The 20,183-nt window shown below is 42.1% G+C and overlaps 2 protein-coding genes and 1 non-coding gene across 5 annotated transcripts in view; 2 read left to right on the top strand and 1 right to left on the bottom strand.

The window, feature by feature from the left end:
* The window catches only part of nup205 (nucleoporin 205), a 109,399-nt gene extending 103,029 nt beyond the window's left edge, over positions 1–6,370 (top strand). The window contains exons 39-43 of the mRNA XM_043708929.1: positions 541–707; positions 986–1,109; positions 2,375–2,503; positions 3,138–3,214; positions 6,001–6,370. Coding sequence (XP_043564864.1) covers positions 541–707; positions 986–1,109; positions 2,375–2,503; positions 3,138–3,214; positions 6,001–6,153 — 650 coding nt within the window. The 3' untranslated portion in view covers positions 6,154–6,370. The remainder of the gene's footprint in view (positions 1–540; positions 708–985; positions 1,110–2,374; positions 2,504–3,137; positions 3,215–6,000) is intronic.
* trnai-aau lies at positions 4,103–4,176 on the top strand. Its single transcript has one exon. It is a non-coding gene; the product is annotated as a tRNA-Ile (tRNA).
* A 10,465-nt stretch (positions 6,371–16,835) lies between the features above and the next one.
* dgki (diacylglycerol kinase, iota) overlaps positions 16,836–20,183 on the bottom strand; it is a 253,041-nt gene continuing 249,693 nt past the window's right edge. For all 3 annotated transcript variants that reach the window (XM_043708943.1, XM_043708942.1, XM_043708940.1), the window contains exons 33-34: positions 19,612–19,711; positions 16,836–18,420 (exon numbers count right to left, since the gene is read on the bottom strand). In XM_043708943.1, coding sequence (XP_043564878.1) covers positions 18,304–18,420; positions 19,612–19,711 — 217 coding nt within the window. In that variant the 3' untranslated portion in view covers positions 16,836–18,303. The remainder of the gene's footprint in view (positions 18,421–19,611; positions 19,712–20,183) is intronic.

The following is a 20,183-nucleotide window of genomic DNA, read 5'->3' on the forward strand; positions in this document are numbered from 1 at the left end:
TTACTAGGGTTATCCCTACTCCTCTTCTTGAACAAGGGAACCACATTTGCTATCCTCTAGTCTTCTGGCACTATTCCTGTAGACAATGAGGACATAAAAATCAAGGCCAATGGTTCTGCAATCTCCTCCCTTGCTTCCCGGAGAATCCTAGGATAAATGCCATCAGGCTCAGGGGACTTATCTATTTTCACCCTTTCCAGAATTTCCAACACCTCTTCCTTACATACCTCAAAGCCATTCATTCTACTTAATTGTGACTCAGTATTCACATCGGCAACAATGTCCTGTTCCTGAGTGAATACTGATGAAAAGTATTCATTCAGTGTCTCCCCAATCTCTTCAGCCTCCACACGCAACTTCCCACTACTATCCTTGACTGGACCTATTCCTACCCTCGTCATGTGGTGTTAGGGAGTTAGGTTAGGAGTTTGGGACAGGGTTTGGGGTTTTGGGCTGCCATTGTGGTTTTGTGCCAGAATAAAAGTTGACATTTTCTGGCTTGAGCTCCACTGAATGAATGTTATTTCTACCCACTGGCAGATGCTCCATTGCCGATGGTACCTTACTGGAGGCTGCCCAGCCTTGGAGTCGTCCTGTTTCTTTTGAAGCAAAGTGCAAATGATTTCTTCAGTAACTACGAGAGCCACCGGCAGAGTGTGACCAAGTACCAGAATCTGCAGCATTTACCTCCAGATGAAATCAAGGAGGTGGGTGTGTGCCAACGTACACTCTGATTTTTTTTTTGCGTTATGTAGGTACTTTATGGGTCAATGAACCTAGATTGTATCTGTTCTGAAGAAATCAGCTCGACTTCCTTGACCCTTTTCTTATAAGTATGATGTTTAGAGTCACTTTTGTTGTCTCTTTGTACCTTCTCAGGGGCAGCCGTATCCTGATTATGATAGGTACCCAGCGGCCTGTAGGATGGGTTCTGGTAACCACTTGCAGCAATAGATAATGAAGTAATCTGTCTTGTCTCTCACAGCTGTGTCAAGCAATCGTACCCTTTGGTGTAGACAAGATTTCAGCTGCTCAGCGACATGTTCTGGCCAGACGTCGGCTTGTGCAGCAGATCAATCACAGAGCTGAGCTGCTGTCCCTCTACTGCTGTATCCTTTTTTTTTCCAGTTCAATGTAGCAGGTGGAAAATCTTCAAATTTTCATCACACCCAACTTGCTTCTGAATTTTCCAGTATTTTAATTGTGGCTTTGTCCGGGGGGGGTGTGGAAGATGAACAGGATATTGGGCATTTACAATATTTGCTTATGTTAAGAGATTGAGGTAAAGGGCTGAGTTGCATCATACTGTGAGTTTCTTTAAAAAAAAGCAAAGGAGCACTTTTAGGCTTGTAGATTGAAGGAGAAAGCAATTGTGTTTCTAATGGTTTTGTATCAGAAGCAGAGAGTTGTCTCACACGTCCAAAGATACTGCACCTACCTAATTATTCAATCAATTCATTTTAATAAGGTGCTGCCTAATAGGATGTGAAAGTACCAAATGGCATAAATTCCAAGTTCAGTGTGACTAAGGATATTTTGATATATTCATTGCTGTCAAGACATTGGTTCAAAATCCTGCCATATCCAAAAACAAATTTCACAATTTAGTTTTAATTCATAAGTTTTATAACAATCCTCATGAACCACAGAAACTCCATCAAACATTTGCCAGTGGTCTGGAGAATGAGATATTAGTAGCCATGGTAATGAGTAAACTGTGAGCCAAGGAGCAGCAGAAGTATCCAGCAGCCCTTCAAATCTGCCAGTCACTCACAACATGTCGTTTAGCATAAATCCAGCCCAAGTTAACAGTCTAGCCAAACCCCTACTGTAGACAGTGAGGCCCTATAGCCCACCAGCCGCGTAATGAAAGAGAGCCAACATTTTATCCTGTTCTCTTTGAAGATGAAGATTATTTCTTTCCCCATTTCAGCCAAAGCAAAACCCAGCCAATGATAAACTGGGCCGCCTTCATCCAGTGTAACTTCTACCTCCCTCCATTCTCATGCTAAAAACAATCCAAACATCCCACTGTGCTGAGGAGAATCCCACTCTGCATCTGATATATAAATTCCACGTGCCCTTCTCGGCCCCTCCCTCCCTCCAGATCCTTGAGTCCGAAATGACAAATGAATTAGCGGAAGGTCTTATCTTGCATTCATTTCCAAATTCATTCATGTCACTGACTTTTGCTTCCTTTTGGATGTGGATTTACAGCAATTCCTTGTTAAATAGAAAAGAAACACAGATGCTGAGTGTTTTTCGCATTTAATGTTCTGGCTTCAGATTTTCAGCATCCGCTTTTTCTAAGAGCATTTCATGTGAGTGACATAACATCTCCTGCTTTGTTCCTTGACCTGTTGTAACTTTTCAGTCATTGTGGAAAACTGTCTTTTTATCCTGTGGCGACATCTCGAGTATTACTTCCTGTATTTTACACCTTCTGATGTCCACTTGTCCTTGAATATCCAGAGTGTATCCTACAGGGGCAGACGATTTCCAGGTAAGTGCCAGACTTGACGTTGAGCAATGCATACATTTCAGTACTCCTTCCCTAATGCAGGTTCTGGACTCTGTTTTTTTTGTTTAACAGTTAATACTGTATCACTTCCAGTTCTGCAGTGGATTATGTATCTGTGAATTATTCCACTGTCTGCTCACCAAGGTTCAATATCCAGAGGAGCAGGCACAGTGTGAAAAGGAAGGATTTACATGAAGCTTGTGGCACACACTTGTAAGGGCTGAGTGGTTTTAAAAAGCATTTGTTAGCATGGCATTAACCTATAGAAACCAGAAATAAGTTTATTCAATTTCTGGTCTGAGCTGACGGTGTTGCAGTTACCTTCAGACTAACAAGCTCAGAAGGTGCACATAACCATACGGCTTGCTTGGCCACTTCAGAAGGTGGTGTGATTCGGTCTGAAATCACCACAGAGGAAATATCTTTGTATCTGTCATTGGACCCTGCTCACTGTGAGAGGTTCCTCACAGATTAGTCCAGAACAATGTGAAGTGGATAAATGTCTAGATGCAATGGCAATGTTGGGTCCAATGTGCAGTAGCTAATTTCTGTGACACTTGTTGCTTGGTAAGTGAATTGAATGCTAATCCATTCCTATATATTTTATTAATCCCAGATCGTGGTGGTCTTGATGGAAGTCCTGAAGCCAGGCGCCTTGTTCTAAGTCAAGTAAACCAACATGATATTGAGCAGGTAGGTTTTAATTTTTTGTTGCGCAGCTTATTTTTGTTTGCTCTGAAACATTTTTGCTGCCACATAATGAATAAATGGTCTGAGAAATGGTCACAAAAGAACATTTGAAACATGATACACCTTCAACATTGATTTGGAATTTAGCGAGTGGAAATTTGTTGCCGAGAGGTAATTTGGTGTTACAAGGAAACATTTAATTTAGTTAACCTATAAGATCAAATTATTAGTTAAATTTAATTGTGTAAGGAAATGCAAAATAGATAAAACCAGGTTAGATTGAGATGGCAGTGCAAGTAGTGTGACATAAGTTTTTATTTTTCTTCTCTGCTTGTTGGCGTATACATGTTACTGGCAAAGCCACCATTTATTTCCCATCCCTAATTATCTTTGAGGAGAGCTGGTGAATTCTTACACCACGCAGGCTGCAGTGCTTTAGGTACAACTACCGTGCTGTTAGGCCTTGCACTCATCTAGGCAAATCAAGAATATTCCATCGTGTGCCAGCTGGATATAAAATTGACTTTGCAGCAGGAGTCAGAGTGTGATTGTGGAGGGTTATTTTTTCATACTGGAAGCCTGTGAGCAGCAGTGTTCCACAGGGTTTTGCGCTTGGTCCACTTCATTTTATAAATGTTTTAGATGAGAATATTGAAAGCATGGTTAGTAAGTTTGCAGATAACACAAAGATTGGTGGTATAATGGACAGTGAAGAATGTTATCTGAGATTGCAAAGCGGTTTTGAACAGTTGGCTGAAGAGTAGACAATGGAGTTTAATTTGGATAAATGCGAGGTATTGCATTTTGGCAAAATAAATAAAGGCAAGATTTACACAATTAAAATAAGGCCTTGGGCAGAGTTGAGTTACAGCCTCAGGGGTTCATGTAACTGGCTGGTTAGCTCAATTGGTTAGAGCGTGGTGCTAATAATGCCAAGGTGGCAGGTTCGATCCCTCTACGGGCCATTGACAAGAAATAAAATTTAGCGCCCTGTGGCTCATTGGTCTAAGGGTATGATTCTCGCTTTGGGTCTTCTACTGTGCAGATTAGCGAGAGATCCCGGGTTCAAATCCTGGAAGAGTCCACCTTTCTTCAATAAGGGGCGGCACGGTGGCTCAGTGGTTAGCACTGCTGCCTAACAGCACCAGGGACCCCGGTTCAGTTCTGGCAACTGTCTGTATGGAGTTTGTATATTCTCCCCGTGTCTGCGTGGGTTTCCTCCGGGTGCTCTGGTTTCCACCCACAGGTCAGGTGAATTGGCCATTCTAAAATGCCCACAGTGTTAGGTGCATTAGTCAGAGGGAAATGGGTCTGGGTGGGTTACACTTCAGAGGGTCAGTGTGGACTACAGTGGACCCACACTAGGGAATCTAATCTAATCTAATGATCATGTCCAGAATTCTTTGAAATTTGTACCACGTATAAAAGGCATATAGCATGCTTGCCTTCATTGCTCAGACCTTTGTATCCAATTCTGGTCTCCCTGTTATTAAGCTGGAGAGATTTTCTAGAATGTTGCCAGAAATGGAGGGTTTGAGTTGTAAGGAAAGGCTGGATAGATTGGGACTTTTTTCTCTGGAGTGTAGGAGGTTGAGTGGTGACTTTATAGAAGTTTATAAAATCATGAGGGGGATACAAGGTGAATGGCAGGTGTCACAGAATACAGAAAAAAATAGAAATAATGGAAAGGCTAGGAGTTAATGAGAGTGAGATTCAAAAAATAATTAATATTGGTGAATAGAAAGTACTGGAGAAATTAGATGGACTGAAACCTGGCAAATTCCTGGATATGGTGGCCTAGATCTTACATTCTAAAATGGGACATTACCACTGTACTGGTTGTGATCTTTCAAAATGCTCTAGATTCTGAATTGATTGCAGTGAGTTGCAAGGTAACAAGAAAAGCAGGAGAAAGCTATTTGTTAATTCACTGGCCTTCTGTCAGTGGAAATAATTGGAAACCATTAGGTGACAGCAGGGTGTTTGGAAAATAGTATGATTACAAACTTTGAGGTTTTGTTAGACTGCTTGCTGATGAGTAGATAAATGGAAACTGGTGGATGTAGTATATTTGGATATTTGCTAGGCATTTGATAAGGTGCCACTAAGTTGGTGGAGTGCTGCAAGGATCCAGTGCTTAATTATTGGTGAGTTAGAAGAAACTGTGAAATGCAATGTAATGGGTTGCTTAATGTTGATGTGAGTGGACACATGCAAAATAGTACAGGCAGATGAAGTGAGTCCTCAAGAAGTGACAAATGGAGTACAATATGTAGATCTGTTAATTCATCTACTTTGATAGGAAGCATGTGTAAGCAATATTTTAAAAAATAGTTTAGTGTTTGTGTTCAGATGGATTTGGGTGTACTTACACATGATGGTATTTTCTTGCAAAGGGGTTAGAAGTAAAGAAACCTTATTGCAATTGGATGTGGTTTTGCTCCCCAAACCCAAGGAGGGATAGATATTTTTAATTAACCTGTTCAGGAATGTTATGACACACTTTGGAGAAGGTGGGATTTGAACCCAGGCTCCTGCCCCAGAGTGGGAGACACTACCACTGTGCTGCTAGAGCCCCAGGGAGGGACAGATATTTTCTAAGCAACCTGTTAGAGATGTTATTACATATCTCCTGGCACTTTGTCATGTAACATGTCTGATGTTGGAAGTGTCAGAATGAAATGCATGGCCTCTGTCTTCACAATAAAAGTGTGTAAATTGGAAAGAATGTTAGACATCTGATCAGCTGTGGTATTTAATAACAGTGTGTTCTGGGTTTTTTCTTTCAGCTTCAGATTGATGCTTCAGCAAGTTTTGGGGAGTCCCTGCAAAAGAAGCTGCTTGACATTGAGAGCATTTACTGCAAAGTCCGGTCGCGACACTTGTTTATTCAGGCACTGGTTCGACGAATACGTGGCCTTGCAAGGATGAAGAGGTCCTGATAGTCTTCTGCTCAGCCATATCTGACTGTACACATCATTCACCAGCTGTTCTCTGCTCTTTTCTTGCCCTTCCCACCCTCACGTTCCTCCACTTAAAATTGTGGGCTTCTGTATAGCTCTCAAAGACTACTCTGATTTTTTTGTACTAAGGACTAAATTGTAATTACAATTAAATATTATTTTCCATGAAGAATAAATTTCAGTTTTCAGAGCTCGAGGTTGTTTTTGTCTGAGAATCAATGAAATCTGAGGATTGATTCAGCTGAAAAGGACATTTTTTCTGAAATGATTTACCAATTGTCCTTCCATTAAAACAACAGCAAGTAACACCTTGATTTGTGGACGGCACGGTGGCACAGCAGTTAGCACTGCTGCCTCACAGCACCAGAGACCCGGGTTCAATTTCCGCCTCAGGTGACTGTGCAAACTCCACACAGTTATTCTCCCTGTGTCTGCGTGGGTTTCCTCCGGGTGCTCCGATGTCCTCCCACAGTCCAAAGATGTGCAGGTCAGGTGAATTGGCCATGCTAAATTGTCCGTAGTGTTAGGTGAAGGGGTAAGTGTAGGGGTATGGGTGGGTTGCGCTTCGGCGGGTCAGTGTGGACTTGTTGGGCCAAAGGACCTGTTTCCACACTGTAGGTAATCTAATCTAAAACCCAGCTGCTGGTTTCACCGTCTTGCAAAATAAACATAATTATAGTCTTAATAATGTCAATCATTCTTCCTTTGACTTCACTTAATTGGCAGCTGTTAAATACCATTCTCGAGAGATGGGACATACCCCGTAGTCCTCAGTGAGTGCTGCATTGACTGCAGTGCACCCTTGTGGATAGTTACTAAACCAAGGCTCATGCTCTTTGCAGGTGAACGTAGAGGTCCCTCAGCCTAAAATGTAATATAGTCTTCCACTGTCTTTGCTGAGATGCCATCAGACTCCTGATGAGTACAGGCTGAACCATCTTACTGCCACTGAAACCTTTAATATTTCAGGTTGATATTTTATCAATGTCACGTGCAAATTTCTTACAATATCACCAACTTTTGTGCCAAATTGGGTCAAAAGTAAACCATGTAAAAAGAACAAGTCCAATCGAGCAGAAACATAATACCATTCTCCTTTGTCCCAGTCTTCTACCACGTCACTAACCTCTATCCATTGAAAAATTATTGACTTAAACGATAACTCTCCACAGGTGCCGCCTGACAAATTGTTTTCAGTAATTTAAAATTAATTTTTAGATTTAGTGGAGTCACATTGACCAGAAGTGTCACTTTTTTTGATAAACCTTTTTTTGATTACTTAAACTACAGTAAAGTACCATCTTTCAGTATTTTAAAAGAAAGTTTTTAAAGCAAAAATACTTTTTTAAAAATTTGTTTTAAGCCATTGGTCCTATGGGCTGTTCCTATGACAATGGTATGTTATCAATGCATGGAAGAACATAGAATACTTATCAAAATGAATTCAATTTTCCCCCAGTGGAATCAGTGATTGTGTCCAAAGCTAAAATTTTACCCCAGTGAGTATAAAGGAAGTGACTGATAGTGTTCCAGAAGGCCCAAGTTGAAGCCATAACAAACTAGCTACTATATTTATTAGTTACATAGAGTGCTATATATCCAAGTAAGTACTGATACAGTGATGGATGGTGTAGTAAATTGTGTAGACAGGACTATAAAATTATGAAGAAAAAAATGATAGATTGAGTGAGTGGGCAGAAGCGTGATAGATGGATTTCAATACAGGCAACTGTGAGGTCACATTCACAATCCAAAAATTAATAGGTTTGAATGTTTAAATAATGAAAAGCAAAAAATGAACCTCAGATGTCCAAAGAGATTTAGGGGTCCATGAACATGTAATTAAAATGTGAGCTACAAAAAAATCAGACTAGTGAAATGCCAGTTTTTACAAATTGAGACCTAGAATATTAAGGGGAGGATATTTTGGTACTGCACGAAGCCATCAAATGGCCTTGCAAAGTTATGTGTACAGTACAGGGCAACATTCCTTAGGTGGAATGATGCAAATCAGATTTATTGTGTTGCTAACACTTGAGTGTTTACAGATGCCAGGTTTGCATTCCAGGAAGGGTCAAAGGGTGAGTTTAAATTTTTTTTTAGGATTTGGTGTGAGGTAGAGAAGTTTCTGGTCGACAGGTTTAGGATAAGGGATGATATATCAGAGCCTGACCGTTCAGGAGAAGAGTTGAGGAATCTTTGTGCCAAAAGGTTTTAAATGTGTAGAACATTCCCACAAAAAGCAGATTTAAATCTGAGGCCCATAGGTTTTTTTCTGGGCAGTGATAAGAAAGGTCAAAAAGCCAAGGCAAGTAGTAGAAGTTGGTCAATTCAGTTGGCTTCACATCAGTTTCAATCTGAGTGGAATGGCATGCTCTGTTCATGTTCTTAAGGGTTTATTGGGTTTGTGGGAAAACTGACCATAAGTAGCTATGTCCTCTCATGTTGATTGAGTAAACACTGATCCCTGGTGGTGGTGGAATACCCCTTTTGGGGGGGGGCGGGGTAAACACTGATCCCTGTAAGTAGAATATCTCATGGGGGTAAACAATGAGCCCTGGTTCTGGATATTCCTTCAGGAGTAAATGATCACTTGAAGCCCTAACTCCTGGAGTTACTACTTTCGTCAATCTGGATTTGATAAGATGGTTTGCAAAATGAATAGGACAGCTCTAGAATAGTCAGGTTGTGTGGCAAAAAAAAATATTAATGGGCTGATGTTGGCCTTCCATGAATTATTTGTAAATACTTGGTGTAACCAAATTAGGAAGTACACCATAGAGGGCTGAAATTCTTAAATTTTTTTCTGCTTCTAGACATACTCTTCATAATCTAAGGCTATTGGTTTTTACTTGTTGCCTTTGAGGAAATACTATCCACCTGAGTTGCTCTGATGTATTTCCACCTGCTGTGAATACCTTGACTTCCTATCAGATGTCAGAGAACATTTGCTTCATGGTGCTCCTGAAGTTGAATAGCCATCTCCTTAAATTTACAGGTGACAAACTGAAGTGAGCTGCTCATTTCCTGTTAAATATTGTTTCAACTTCACAATGCTGAATTTTCTCTCCCTGACTAAATTGGCCTAAGACCAACAATAAGTCAGAGAATAGAAGCAACTCTAAAAGTTTATTTGCACTCTAGACTGTTTCCTCCATTAGTGTCCTCTGTTTCTGTTGGTGTCTTCATGAATAAAAGTGCTTTGGATTGATGGCCCTGATTTTCGTCGCTGTAGAAACTCTACCTTATTTCTTACGTATTGACTTCCAGTTCCTTAATTCCTATCTTCACCCAAGCGATTCCCAAAATGATTCCACAGTTCTGATCAAATCTTCTGCAATGCTGTTTGTACTGCTCAAACCCCTCCCTTGTGTCTTCTCATCACTAAATATCCAACCTTGGTATTTATGTGACGATCAGTAACTTTTCTCTAACCTCCAACATTGTTCCTACCTATCCCTAATTGCATTTGAGTTGAGAGGCTTGCTAAGCTATTTCAGAAGCCAGTCAAGAGTCAACCACATGGCTATGACGTTACATGTATACCAGACCGGATAAAACAGATTTCTTTCCCTGAATGGCATTAATGAACCAGCTTATTATATTTTTATGACAATGGTTTCATGGTCACTTCTAATCAAACTAACTGTATTTAAACTATAAGTTTTTGAATTGTAATAGCTGCCATGATGAAACTTGAACTTAAAGCCTTCAAAGCATTGATTGTTGGTTTATTCGGCTATTGATATATCCAATATGCCACCATCTCCTTCTGCTTTTTTGTGCTTAAAAGACCTTGCACCTTTCACTGGAGAGCTTCCCAAAGTGCTTCAGAACCAATGAATATTTTTGAAGAGTAGTCACTTATAAAACAGGAACTGTAGAAACCAAATTCTTTTAGTCAAGGAAGGAATTCCAGGATTTTGACCAAACGACACTGAAGGTAGGGTGATATATTTCCAAGCCATTCTACAATTGTAGAATCCTCACAGTATGGAAGAAGGCCATTCAGCCCACTGAGTCCACATTGACCTTCTGAAGGACATCCCACCCAGATCCACTCCCCTTACTACGTAACCCTGCATTTTTGATGGCTAACCCACTTTAACCTACACATCCCTCCACATTATGGGCAATTTAGCATGGTCAATCACCTAGTCAGGTTATTGAGTGGCTTGGAGGAGAATTTGAAGTGGTGATGTTCCCATGTTTGTGCTGTCCTTGCCCTTCGAGGTAGTAGAGGGCATGGGTTTAGAATGATTTGGAGATGAAGGAGCAATACTCTGAAAGCTAGTGTTTCCAATTAAACCTGTTGGACAATAACCTGGTGTTGCGTGATTTTTAACTAGGTTTAGAAGGTTCTGTTAAATAAGCTCTAGCGAATTCCTAGATTGAACATCAGTGAGTAAGTTTGTGGTGCCAAACAAGTAGGTTGCTTTGACCTGGATGGTGTCAATCATCTTGTTGCAGTTGCACCCATCCAGACAAGTGGGAGTACTCCATCACACTCCTGGCTTGTGCATTGTAAATGGTGGACAGGCTTTGAGGAGTCAGGAAGTGAGTTACTTGCTGCAGTATTTCTAGCCTCTGACTCGCACTGTAGCCAATGTATTTATGTAGCTAGTTCAATTCCTTTAATTAAATTCATTCACAGGATGGGGAAATTGCTGGCTAAGCCAGCATTTATTGCCCATTCCTAATTGCCCAGAGGACAGTCAACCACATTGCTGTGGGTCTGCAGTCACATGTATGCCAGGCAAGGTAATACATGTGACTCCAGCACATTGGTGAACTAGATGGATTTTTCCAACAATTGACGAATGGATTTGAAATCATCATTCTTAATTCCAGATTTTATTTGCTTATCGTGGGGCATTCAATGATGGTCAAAGGATAATGGTTAGATTGTTTCATAATGGAAGTGGTCATTGCTTGGTATTTGCATAGTGCAAATGTTATTTACCACGTTTTGACCAAAACCTGGATAGTGTCTAGGTCTTGTGCATTTGGACATGGACTGCTTCTGTATCTGAGGAGTCTGAAGTGGTGGTGAACATTTTGCAATCATTAATGAACATCCCCACTTCTAAACTTTATAATGGAGAGAAGGTCATTGATGAAGCAGATGAGCCTATAATACTATCTCAAACAACTCGGGTTCTATATAGACTCAGCTTGTGTTGAATGGAGGCACAGATACTTCAAGAATTTCTTCGGGGGGCCGTCTTATGTGAGCGTTACATTTATTCCTCACTGGTTGACCAGTGAACTGGTGAGCTCAATACTCATGAACAAGGATACTCTTGTTTTAAAAAAATCCTTTATTATTTAGGTAATGAATCTGTTAATGTAGACAGTACAGCTAAACAAGCATTGCACTCACTAACTGGAAATTACAAGCAAAAACAGTCATGTCAGTCCACGTAAGCCATCATAAGGAAGGAGACACCACTCTGTATGAATCACGACATTCTCATGCAAAATTCACCACTATGGCTCTCACACAACAGCTTCATGTGAATAAAGATATCTATTGACAGGTACATGACAGCTGGCTACTGCGATCAGAAGGGACAAACAGCTGCCTTGTGAAATTGGGGCAGGCAGACACCATTTCAGATCTCTGCTCTGAAGAAGGAAGATAATCGACATTTGGTTTTCCCTCATTTATTTCTTAATAGTTCTTATTTTGAGCTGGAAGAAACTGTCCAGAACAAGCAGGAAGTGAGGAAAAAGATTTTTTGACTCAAGTCTGCAATGGAAGCACAATTCCAATCAGAGTTGGGATATTCCCTCTTGGTGGAGGGAAGGGTAGAAGAGATGGAAGTCAAACTGACCACAATGATGTTTGTTGAATTCCCTTACTCCTGAACATCCCATTTATCCCAAAGTAGTTTGCTTTGACTAATGAGCATTCTCAAGTGTGGCAGTCCAGTGTTGCTCCTTACAGGTACACAGAATGTCCTTTCGGCAGATCTACAACTTTTGAAACTGCGCTGCAAGACAAGGACTGGAAATGCTTGCGCACTACTTTCACTAAACATGCAAACATTTTATACGAGTTCTTTCAATTTTCTTTGATCTCCTCAATACAAGTAATGGATTTCTTCAGTTTCCACAAAGAAAAATTAGAGACTGAGTAAGTTCACAGAACCTGACATACAAACAAGTTTCAGAACAATGGCAGGATGGTCTTCCACATCATATTAGACAGTTCACTTGCATTTTAAAATTCATTTAGCGACAAGTTCAAGTTAGGTTTCGATCACATCTAGTGACACTCTGTGACAGACCTAACTCACACTTGACCCGATTGGAATCACAATGTCTGATTTATCCCTTTAAAGTGCAAAACTGACAAACTCAACAGCATCTGAAAGCTGGCTTGGGTCTCAAAAACAATTAACACGGGCCTATTCCTCATGATGCAGGCAGCACACAAACCCTATGCTTGCCTGCTCATTTAAGTGAGAGCAGCTTGAAGCCCAGTGCTTAACATGACAGTTAAGTAGAGGGCATCGAGGTTGTGCAAGGTCAGCACCATTTAAAGCCAGCCTGCATTCTTGAAAGCTAGCCTGCAGCTCTTAAAGTCAAGGTGGAATCTGACTGCAGCAGTGGCTGGTGATGACTTGGGAAGACATAAAGAGCAGGAAGAACAGTGGAACAAAGGAAAAGGAGTGGGCCTTCTGTGTTGTTCAAGGAGACCATGACAAATCTGTGTGACAACTCCAGACACGTGCATTTTCTCTACAGCCCTTAATACTTCTGCAATAACAAAGATCTATCATCGTCACCTTTTAGAGCACTAGCTAATGGCACAACAGAATGGAGAATGTGCCACAAATATCTCAATTACATCAGATATACAAAAGAGGTCGATTCACAGGGAGCCAGGAGGATTTTGAGATGAACTCTGACAAGTCAATGGGACTACATGGCCATTACAGTCAATTGCAGCATGTCAACTTTATGTTAATAGTTAATGACCAACTGGTCAGGATCAGTGAATACGTTTCCAATACATTTTTTGATCAATTGAAACCATAAATCTCTCAGGCACAGTGGTCAATTCATTCAGAGAACACCAATCTCTACCAATCACAACTGAATCCCCATAGGTTCACCTCACCCAAGCAGAATGGTGGAGCAACTCAGCAGGTATGGCAGCATCTGTAGAGATAGAAGCAGAGTTAGCTTTTTGAGTACAATGACCCTTTGTCAGAACACAAATCATTTCTACAGTGCATCTTGTAGAATAGATACATTGCATCTACTGTGTTCGTGTAGAGGAGTGAATGTTTGTGGATGTGGTGCTAAGCAAGTAGGCTGTTTTGTCCTGGATGGCATCAAGTTTCTTGAGTGTTGTTGGAGCTGCAACCATCCAGGCAAATCGGTAGTCTTCCATTGCACTCCTGACATGTGACTTGTAAATGGTGGACAAGCTTTGGATAGTCAGGTCAGCTACTTGATGCAGGATTCCTAGCCTCCAACCTGCTCTTCTAACCATACCACTTATTTAGCTAGTCCATTTAAGTTTCCATCAATGGTAACCCCCAGGATGGCTAGGCCACTAACTGCTCCACACTGCCTTCTTGACAGTCACGTACAAATATGATCAGATTCTCTGTGCCCCCACCCCATGCTGGCCTTTTTAAAATTCCAGTCTGTTGCTCTCCCTATTCCAAAATAGCTTAATTACAAACTCATCCAGCAATTCAGTTGAACTTTGGACGTTTTGCCAGCTCCTGTAAGCCTGTGTTCTCTTAGAAACACCGAACACACACACACATCAGTGTGTAAGTAGAGACTAGTTGTGCCTGCTGGGTTTACCAGGAATCTGCCTGCAGCCCAACATGCCCCCAAATGGATGACTGAAAACTCTATTCCTGGTGTCTGCTGCTCTTTTGGAATTGTGATTCAAGAACTTCACACTAGTTTGGGGCTCATGTCAGGATCCCACAGGATCTGTAGCTGCAAAGAACATACAGTCAGCCCTGCATTTCTTGAAAAGTATTGTGCTCACTTCTTTGGAGGGCAATTAGACAATAAGACACAAGTCGTAGGAACATAAGTAGGCCATTCAGTCCATACAGTCTGTTCAATGAGATACCTCATTTCTAGCCTGGAATCTCTGTTGTTGCCCTGACCTGTGACATCTGCGTGCAGAGGAATCTAGAAGATAGCAAGATGCGGCCAAAGGCAGCAGTTAGTACGATGCTGATAATCTAGATCACACAGCAACATATATGGTGTGAGCTTAGAAGTCAGAAGCCTGCTTGGAAAGAATAAGATGACACAGGTCTCTGCTGTAAGCAAGAGGAGTTCTGCTGGTCGGTCCAACAACTTGGCAAATGATGGGAAAAGAGGAAGGCCATCTTCAGGGTCTTATGGGTGGCTACTTCCTGTGGATGTCCATTACAAAGGCATCACCCATAAAGCTGTGGGCATACTTTGGGCAATTATATCCTCACTAAAACAGGGACCAGGTGGTCACTTTTGTGACAAATCTGTTGGGATATCAGTTCTCAGCCTCAGGAATTAGATCTGCTGATGGATCCTGAATACTTTCTTTATTGGCTCCATTGGCTGTTCCCAGCAACTGTAACTCAGTTCCTTGCCAATGCCTCACAAGAGAAGCTAACAGGCTCATGTTCCTAAGCCCTCACCATGCTGGTCAGATAGGCATTGACAGGGAGAATGGGATTGAACGAACAGCTAGGGCAAAATGGTGGCTCAGTGGTTAGCACTGTTGTGCCACAACGCCAAGGATCCAGGTTCGATTTCAACCTTGGGTGACTGTCTATTATTGTTTGCACATTCTCCCCGTGTCGGCGTGGGTTTCATCCAGGTGCTCTGGTTTTCTCCCACAGTCCAAAGATGTGCAGGTTGGGTAATTTAGCATGACCAATTCACCTATAGTGTGCATGGACGAGTAGGCTAGGTGCATTAATCAGGGGAAATACAGAGTGATATGGAAATGGGTCTGGGTGGGTTACTCTTCAGAGGATCTTGTGGACTTGTTGGGCTGAATGGCCTGTTTCCACACTGCAGGGATTCTAGTTCTAATTCAGCTTCTGGCATTTGAGCAAGACACAAGGTGATGGTTTTAGCATGGTGTCTTTGGAAAAGGGAGGCAGGGGACTGGAGTCAGGAGAAGCCTAAATATGCTTTCCAAATCTCACAAGCAAGCATCTGTCCTGCTTGGAAAGTTTTAGTTCAGGCTTCTGTCCTGACTGTGGTCAAGTTGAGTGCTTTTGATGTCTGCGAAAATACATTTAAACTGCAGGAGGTAGATGACTAAGTCTAGTGTGTGGTGCTGGAAAAGCACAGCAGGTCAGGCAGCATCCAAGGAGCAGGAGAATTGACATTTCGGGCAAGAGTCCTTCATCAGGAATTAGGCTTATGAGCTGAAGGGGTAGAGAGATAAATGGGGATGGGGCTGGGGGGCAAGGTAGCTGAGAGTGCAATAGATAGATGGAGGTGGAGGTAATGGTGATAGGTTGGAGAGGAGGTTGGAGAGGAGGGTGGAGTGGACAGGTGGGAAGGAAGATGGACAGGTAGGACAGGTCAGGAGGATGGTGCCGAGTTGGAAGGTTGGAGCTGGGATAAGGTGGTGGGGAGGGGAAATGAGGAAACTGGTAAAGTCCTAGGGTTCCTCGGCAGAAGATGAGACGTTCTTCCTCCAGACTTCTGGTGGTTAGGATGTGGTGATGGAGGAGGCCCAGGACCTGCATGTAGGAGTGGGAGTTGAAGTGTTTGGCCACAGGACGGCGAGGTTGGTTGGTGCGGGTGTCTCAGAAATATTCTCTGAGGCGCTCTGCAAGTAGGTGTCCTGTCTCCCCAATGTAGAGGAGACTGCATCGGGAGCAATGGATACAGCAAATGACATGCGTGGGAGTGCAAGTAAAACTCTAATGGATGTGGAAGGCTCTTTTGGTGCCTTGGACGGAAGGTGAAGTGGGAGGTGTGGGTTCAGGTTTTGCAATTCGCTGGGAGGGAAGGGTGGATTGGTCGGGGACGTGGATCATTCCTGGTGAAGGGCTCTTGCCTGAAACATTGATTCTCCAGTTCCTCGGATGCTGTCTGACCTGCTGTGCTTTTCCAGCACCACACTCTTTACTCTGATCTCTGCAGTCCTCACTTTCTCCATTTACCTGTCATTCACGGCAGAAATTCCCAGTGAAAACCAAATTAAAAAGCCCAAGGATGGCATAAATATTTCTTAATGTCTTTTTCAGATGGCATTGAAGTAGCTTGATTAGAATGGATGGAGTTGCCACTTCCAACCCCAAACATCAGTTGCCCTGCCATTAGGCTAATGGTCACTGGACAGGCCCTTGTCATCTTCGAAGTCACACTCTCCCAAGGCTTGACCACAGCAACAATATCACCAGGTGTAAATACCACCTCTCAGTTTACCATCCACACCATAACACCAAAATCACTGGGCATTAGGAGTACTCTATTTTAATGTAAGAGGGAAAAGATTTAAATCGGGTCTGAGGGGCAACTTTTCACTCAGAAGGTTGTGTATATATGAAATAACCTGCCAGAAGAAGTGGTAGAGGCAGGTACAATTACAATATTTAAAAGACATTTGGATAGGACTGTGGATAGGAAAGGTTTAGAAGAATATGGGCCAAATGCAGGCAAATGGGACAAGTTCAGTTTCGGAAACATGGTCGGCATGGTTGAGTTGGTCGAAGGGCCTGTTTAACGTGCTGTATGATTCTAAATGATATTTTATCTTCAGTGCCATGAGGACTAAATCACCAACAATGTCAAGGAGGTTTAACTAGCTGTCTCCATTCAGAAAGGATAGCAAGATTCATTTAATGATAAGTATCTGACTTGATGATCACAGTAAAACTCTATTCAACTGCATGTCAGAAGGTGGTTACAAGAGAAAGAAGAGCTTGAAGTAGAAAATACTGTTTAATGTGTGTATCTGCCTAGGGGTGACATAGTATGGTTCTGACAGGAATTCTCTGTGGAAAAACAATCCCTTGTTCTTGCACCCAAAACAATTTACAACCATGGGTTTCTAGATCAAATCTAGCCCTTTAGGCTTCTACTAAGAGCACAAGGACTGTACTCACTTTGGTTCAATCCAACAATTCAACATGGAGCACCAGATCCTCACTTGTTGAATGCTCTTCAAAGTATATTGTAGTATATCCAAGTATCCAAGATAATATCAGCCACAGACATATACATTATGTGAAGTGAGGTCTCCAAGTTGTCTATTAGTACCCCAAGTATAAATTCTTCAAGTTCTTTTTTGATAATTTTTATTCGTTCATGGGATGTAGATTTTGCTAGCTGGCCCAGCATTTATTGCCCATCCCTAATTGCCTTTGAGAAGGTGGTGGAGAGCTGCTTTCTTGAACTGCTGCATCCATTTGGTGGAGGGAGACTGATAATGCTGTTAGTGAGGGAGTTCCAGGATTTTGATACAATGGCACTGAAGGAACAGTGATATATTTCCAAGTCGGGACAATGAGTGGTTTGGAGGGAACTTGCAACTGATGGTGCTTCCGCATATCTCTTGCTCTTGTTCTTTGAGAAGGTTGTGGGTTTGGAAGGCGCTATTGAAGGAGCCTTGGTGAGATACTGCTACACTGCCTGTGTTCTTCTTGGACTCCCAGTGCATTGTTACATTCCGAAGATGCATGAACACAACATCATCAGGCATCGCTGTACAGACCTTTCTGATTGAATTGGAGATCGTGATGAATCCAGGGGAAAGCCCAGATTGTGAAAGGTGCCAGTTGTTGTATGTGAGGGAGTTTTGAAGAATGATTGCTCTCCTTGTTCTGAAATGGAGAACACAGTAATTTACAGTTTGGACAGGATTCCAAAGGGCCATTGATGTAGCCCCCTATCTCCTCCTCTGTGTGCAGCTGCCTCAGCTCCTTAATGTGGACTGTGTGATGAGTAATATGCTCTTTGACTGCTGTCTCAGTAACTGGCATCTCTTGCCACCATCTTTCCCTAACATTACGTCACTTTCCTTTTCATCCATCAAGCAGTAGGGTATAAAAGGGAAGCAGTGACTGAATTCAATGGGTGAAGGCAAACAGCAAATGCCTCCCCATCCTTCCCTCTGTCTTGCCAACATCCTTGTTCTCAGACAGCTGTCTCCAGGTCCTCACGTGCCATCATCTGGTAGTGCTGCCGGTTCTCCAGGTAGGCAGCTAGCTCCAGGTCACCAGCCTCCTGTGCTTTGTGTCGTGGAGTGTTGCCCTGGTGAGAACCAGAGATAGAAATACAGTGACCACAGACAAAATAAGTTCAGAAGTAAACCACATCCTGGAGAGGCAGCGTACATGTTTTTGAGTGTGTATGTACGAGTGTGTATTTTAACTCCTTTGGGAGAGGTGTGGCATTGCTTTAGCTCATTTCTGTGGAAGTGGCAATACAACTGAGTGTGGGACTTCAGAAGACAGGTATATTGGGGTTGTACTGAAGTCACATGTAGGGTTATAACAATCAGACAGCTTTGTGATCATTCCTGATGCTAGTTGTTTTATTTCAAAATATTTTCACTGAGATTCTCTTACCATGCTGAGATCTAAACTCTCATTATTAAATCCAGGCCCGCTAATTTATTAGTTCATTCACATACCCACCACACTACCATACCAATTTATTAATGTGAATATATGTGTGTATGATATATGATGCACATCTCTGTACATGTGCAAGGTGTTGGTGCCAACATGGATCAATCTACATCGCCGTGTGAACCTGAGTGCTGTACAAACAGATGTTGTCAATGTGACATTGTGTGGGTCTCTGTTGGTGGTGAGCACAGAAATATTTGAGAAATAGAAAAACTGAATAACTCAATAAAACTTCAGAAATATGCATGTATTGATGAAGATTAAAAGCACGGGTGTGCAGCCTGTGAAGACCCTTCACACAGGCAGCAGCAAAAATAAGTAACTGGCTCAATGGAAGCTGTACAGAGCAAGATGGAGTATGGGTGCTCCAGGGATTATTTAGAGCCTGTCTTTACTATTGCATTAGGCTTAATTGTAGATGATATAGGGTGGACCTAGAAGAGATACTAAGAGAGTTTGAGGAGACTATGTAGACAATTCTGGTTAGAGTGGACAAAATCAATTGCAAGCTGCTCTTCACCAGCCTGAGATAGGTTGGGGGAATCATTTCCAAGGGATCAGAGTTAAAGAGTAAGAGGCAAGAAGAGGGAGTCATGTGGACTCCTTTGCGCCCAAAAGAGAAATGGGACACTTGATTAAGAAGGACTGGTGATCTAAATAACGTAAACAGTATCACAATTGGGCAGAGTTTCTGGCAGGAGAATGGGTTGAGGATTGGGGCTTATGGTTTATGAAAAAGGACTTAGCTTGTTGGTCTAACAAGCTGTTCTTGTTCCTAATAATACACCCACCTGCAATGGCAATTCCTTACCTCAAAATCAGTCTGCATCAGCGAGGCCCCAGCATCAATTAAAAAACGACAGATTGTGTGATACCGATGGAATGCTGCTTTGTGTAGTGCTGTTTCGCCCCTATTAAGAAAATAAGATTACAACCCATTAATTAAAGTCTGAACACAGACTCCCTTTCACATACTGTCTATCAAACTGAGGCTAATTTGTGGGAGAATGATGTCTTCTTCAAACAGAGGGAGGTTTTTGCTCAGGAATGTATCAAGATTTCATTTAAAAATCTTGTCTTCTGTGTATGGGAAAACATTGTAAAGCTGGCACATTCCCTGGGAACAACTGCAAATCTGACACACTCCCCGCAGAAACATAGTAAAACTGACATGCTCCCCAACACCACTGTAAATCTTACATATTTTCTGCAAGCCAATGTAAATTTGACACACTCCCTGGGAACAGCTTTAAATCTAACACACTCCCCTGGGAATCAGTGTAAATATTACCAGACCCCAGGATCACACTATAAATGTGACACTCTCTCCAGTAACCACTGTAAATTTATTTTACATGGTGGGACATAACCACCATGTACGTG

The sequence above is a fragment of the Chiloscyllium plagiosum genome, chromosome 19 (genome assembly GCF_004010195.1).
Source record: "Chiloscyllium plagiosum isolate BGI_BamShark_2017 chromosome 19, ASM401019v2, whole genome shotgun sequence".
NCBI classification, from domain to species: domain Eukaryota; kingdom Metazoa; phylum Chordata; class Chondrichthyes; order Orectolobiformes; family Hemiscylliidae; genus Chiloscyllium; species Chiloscyllium plagiosum.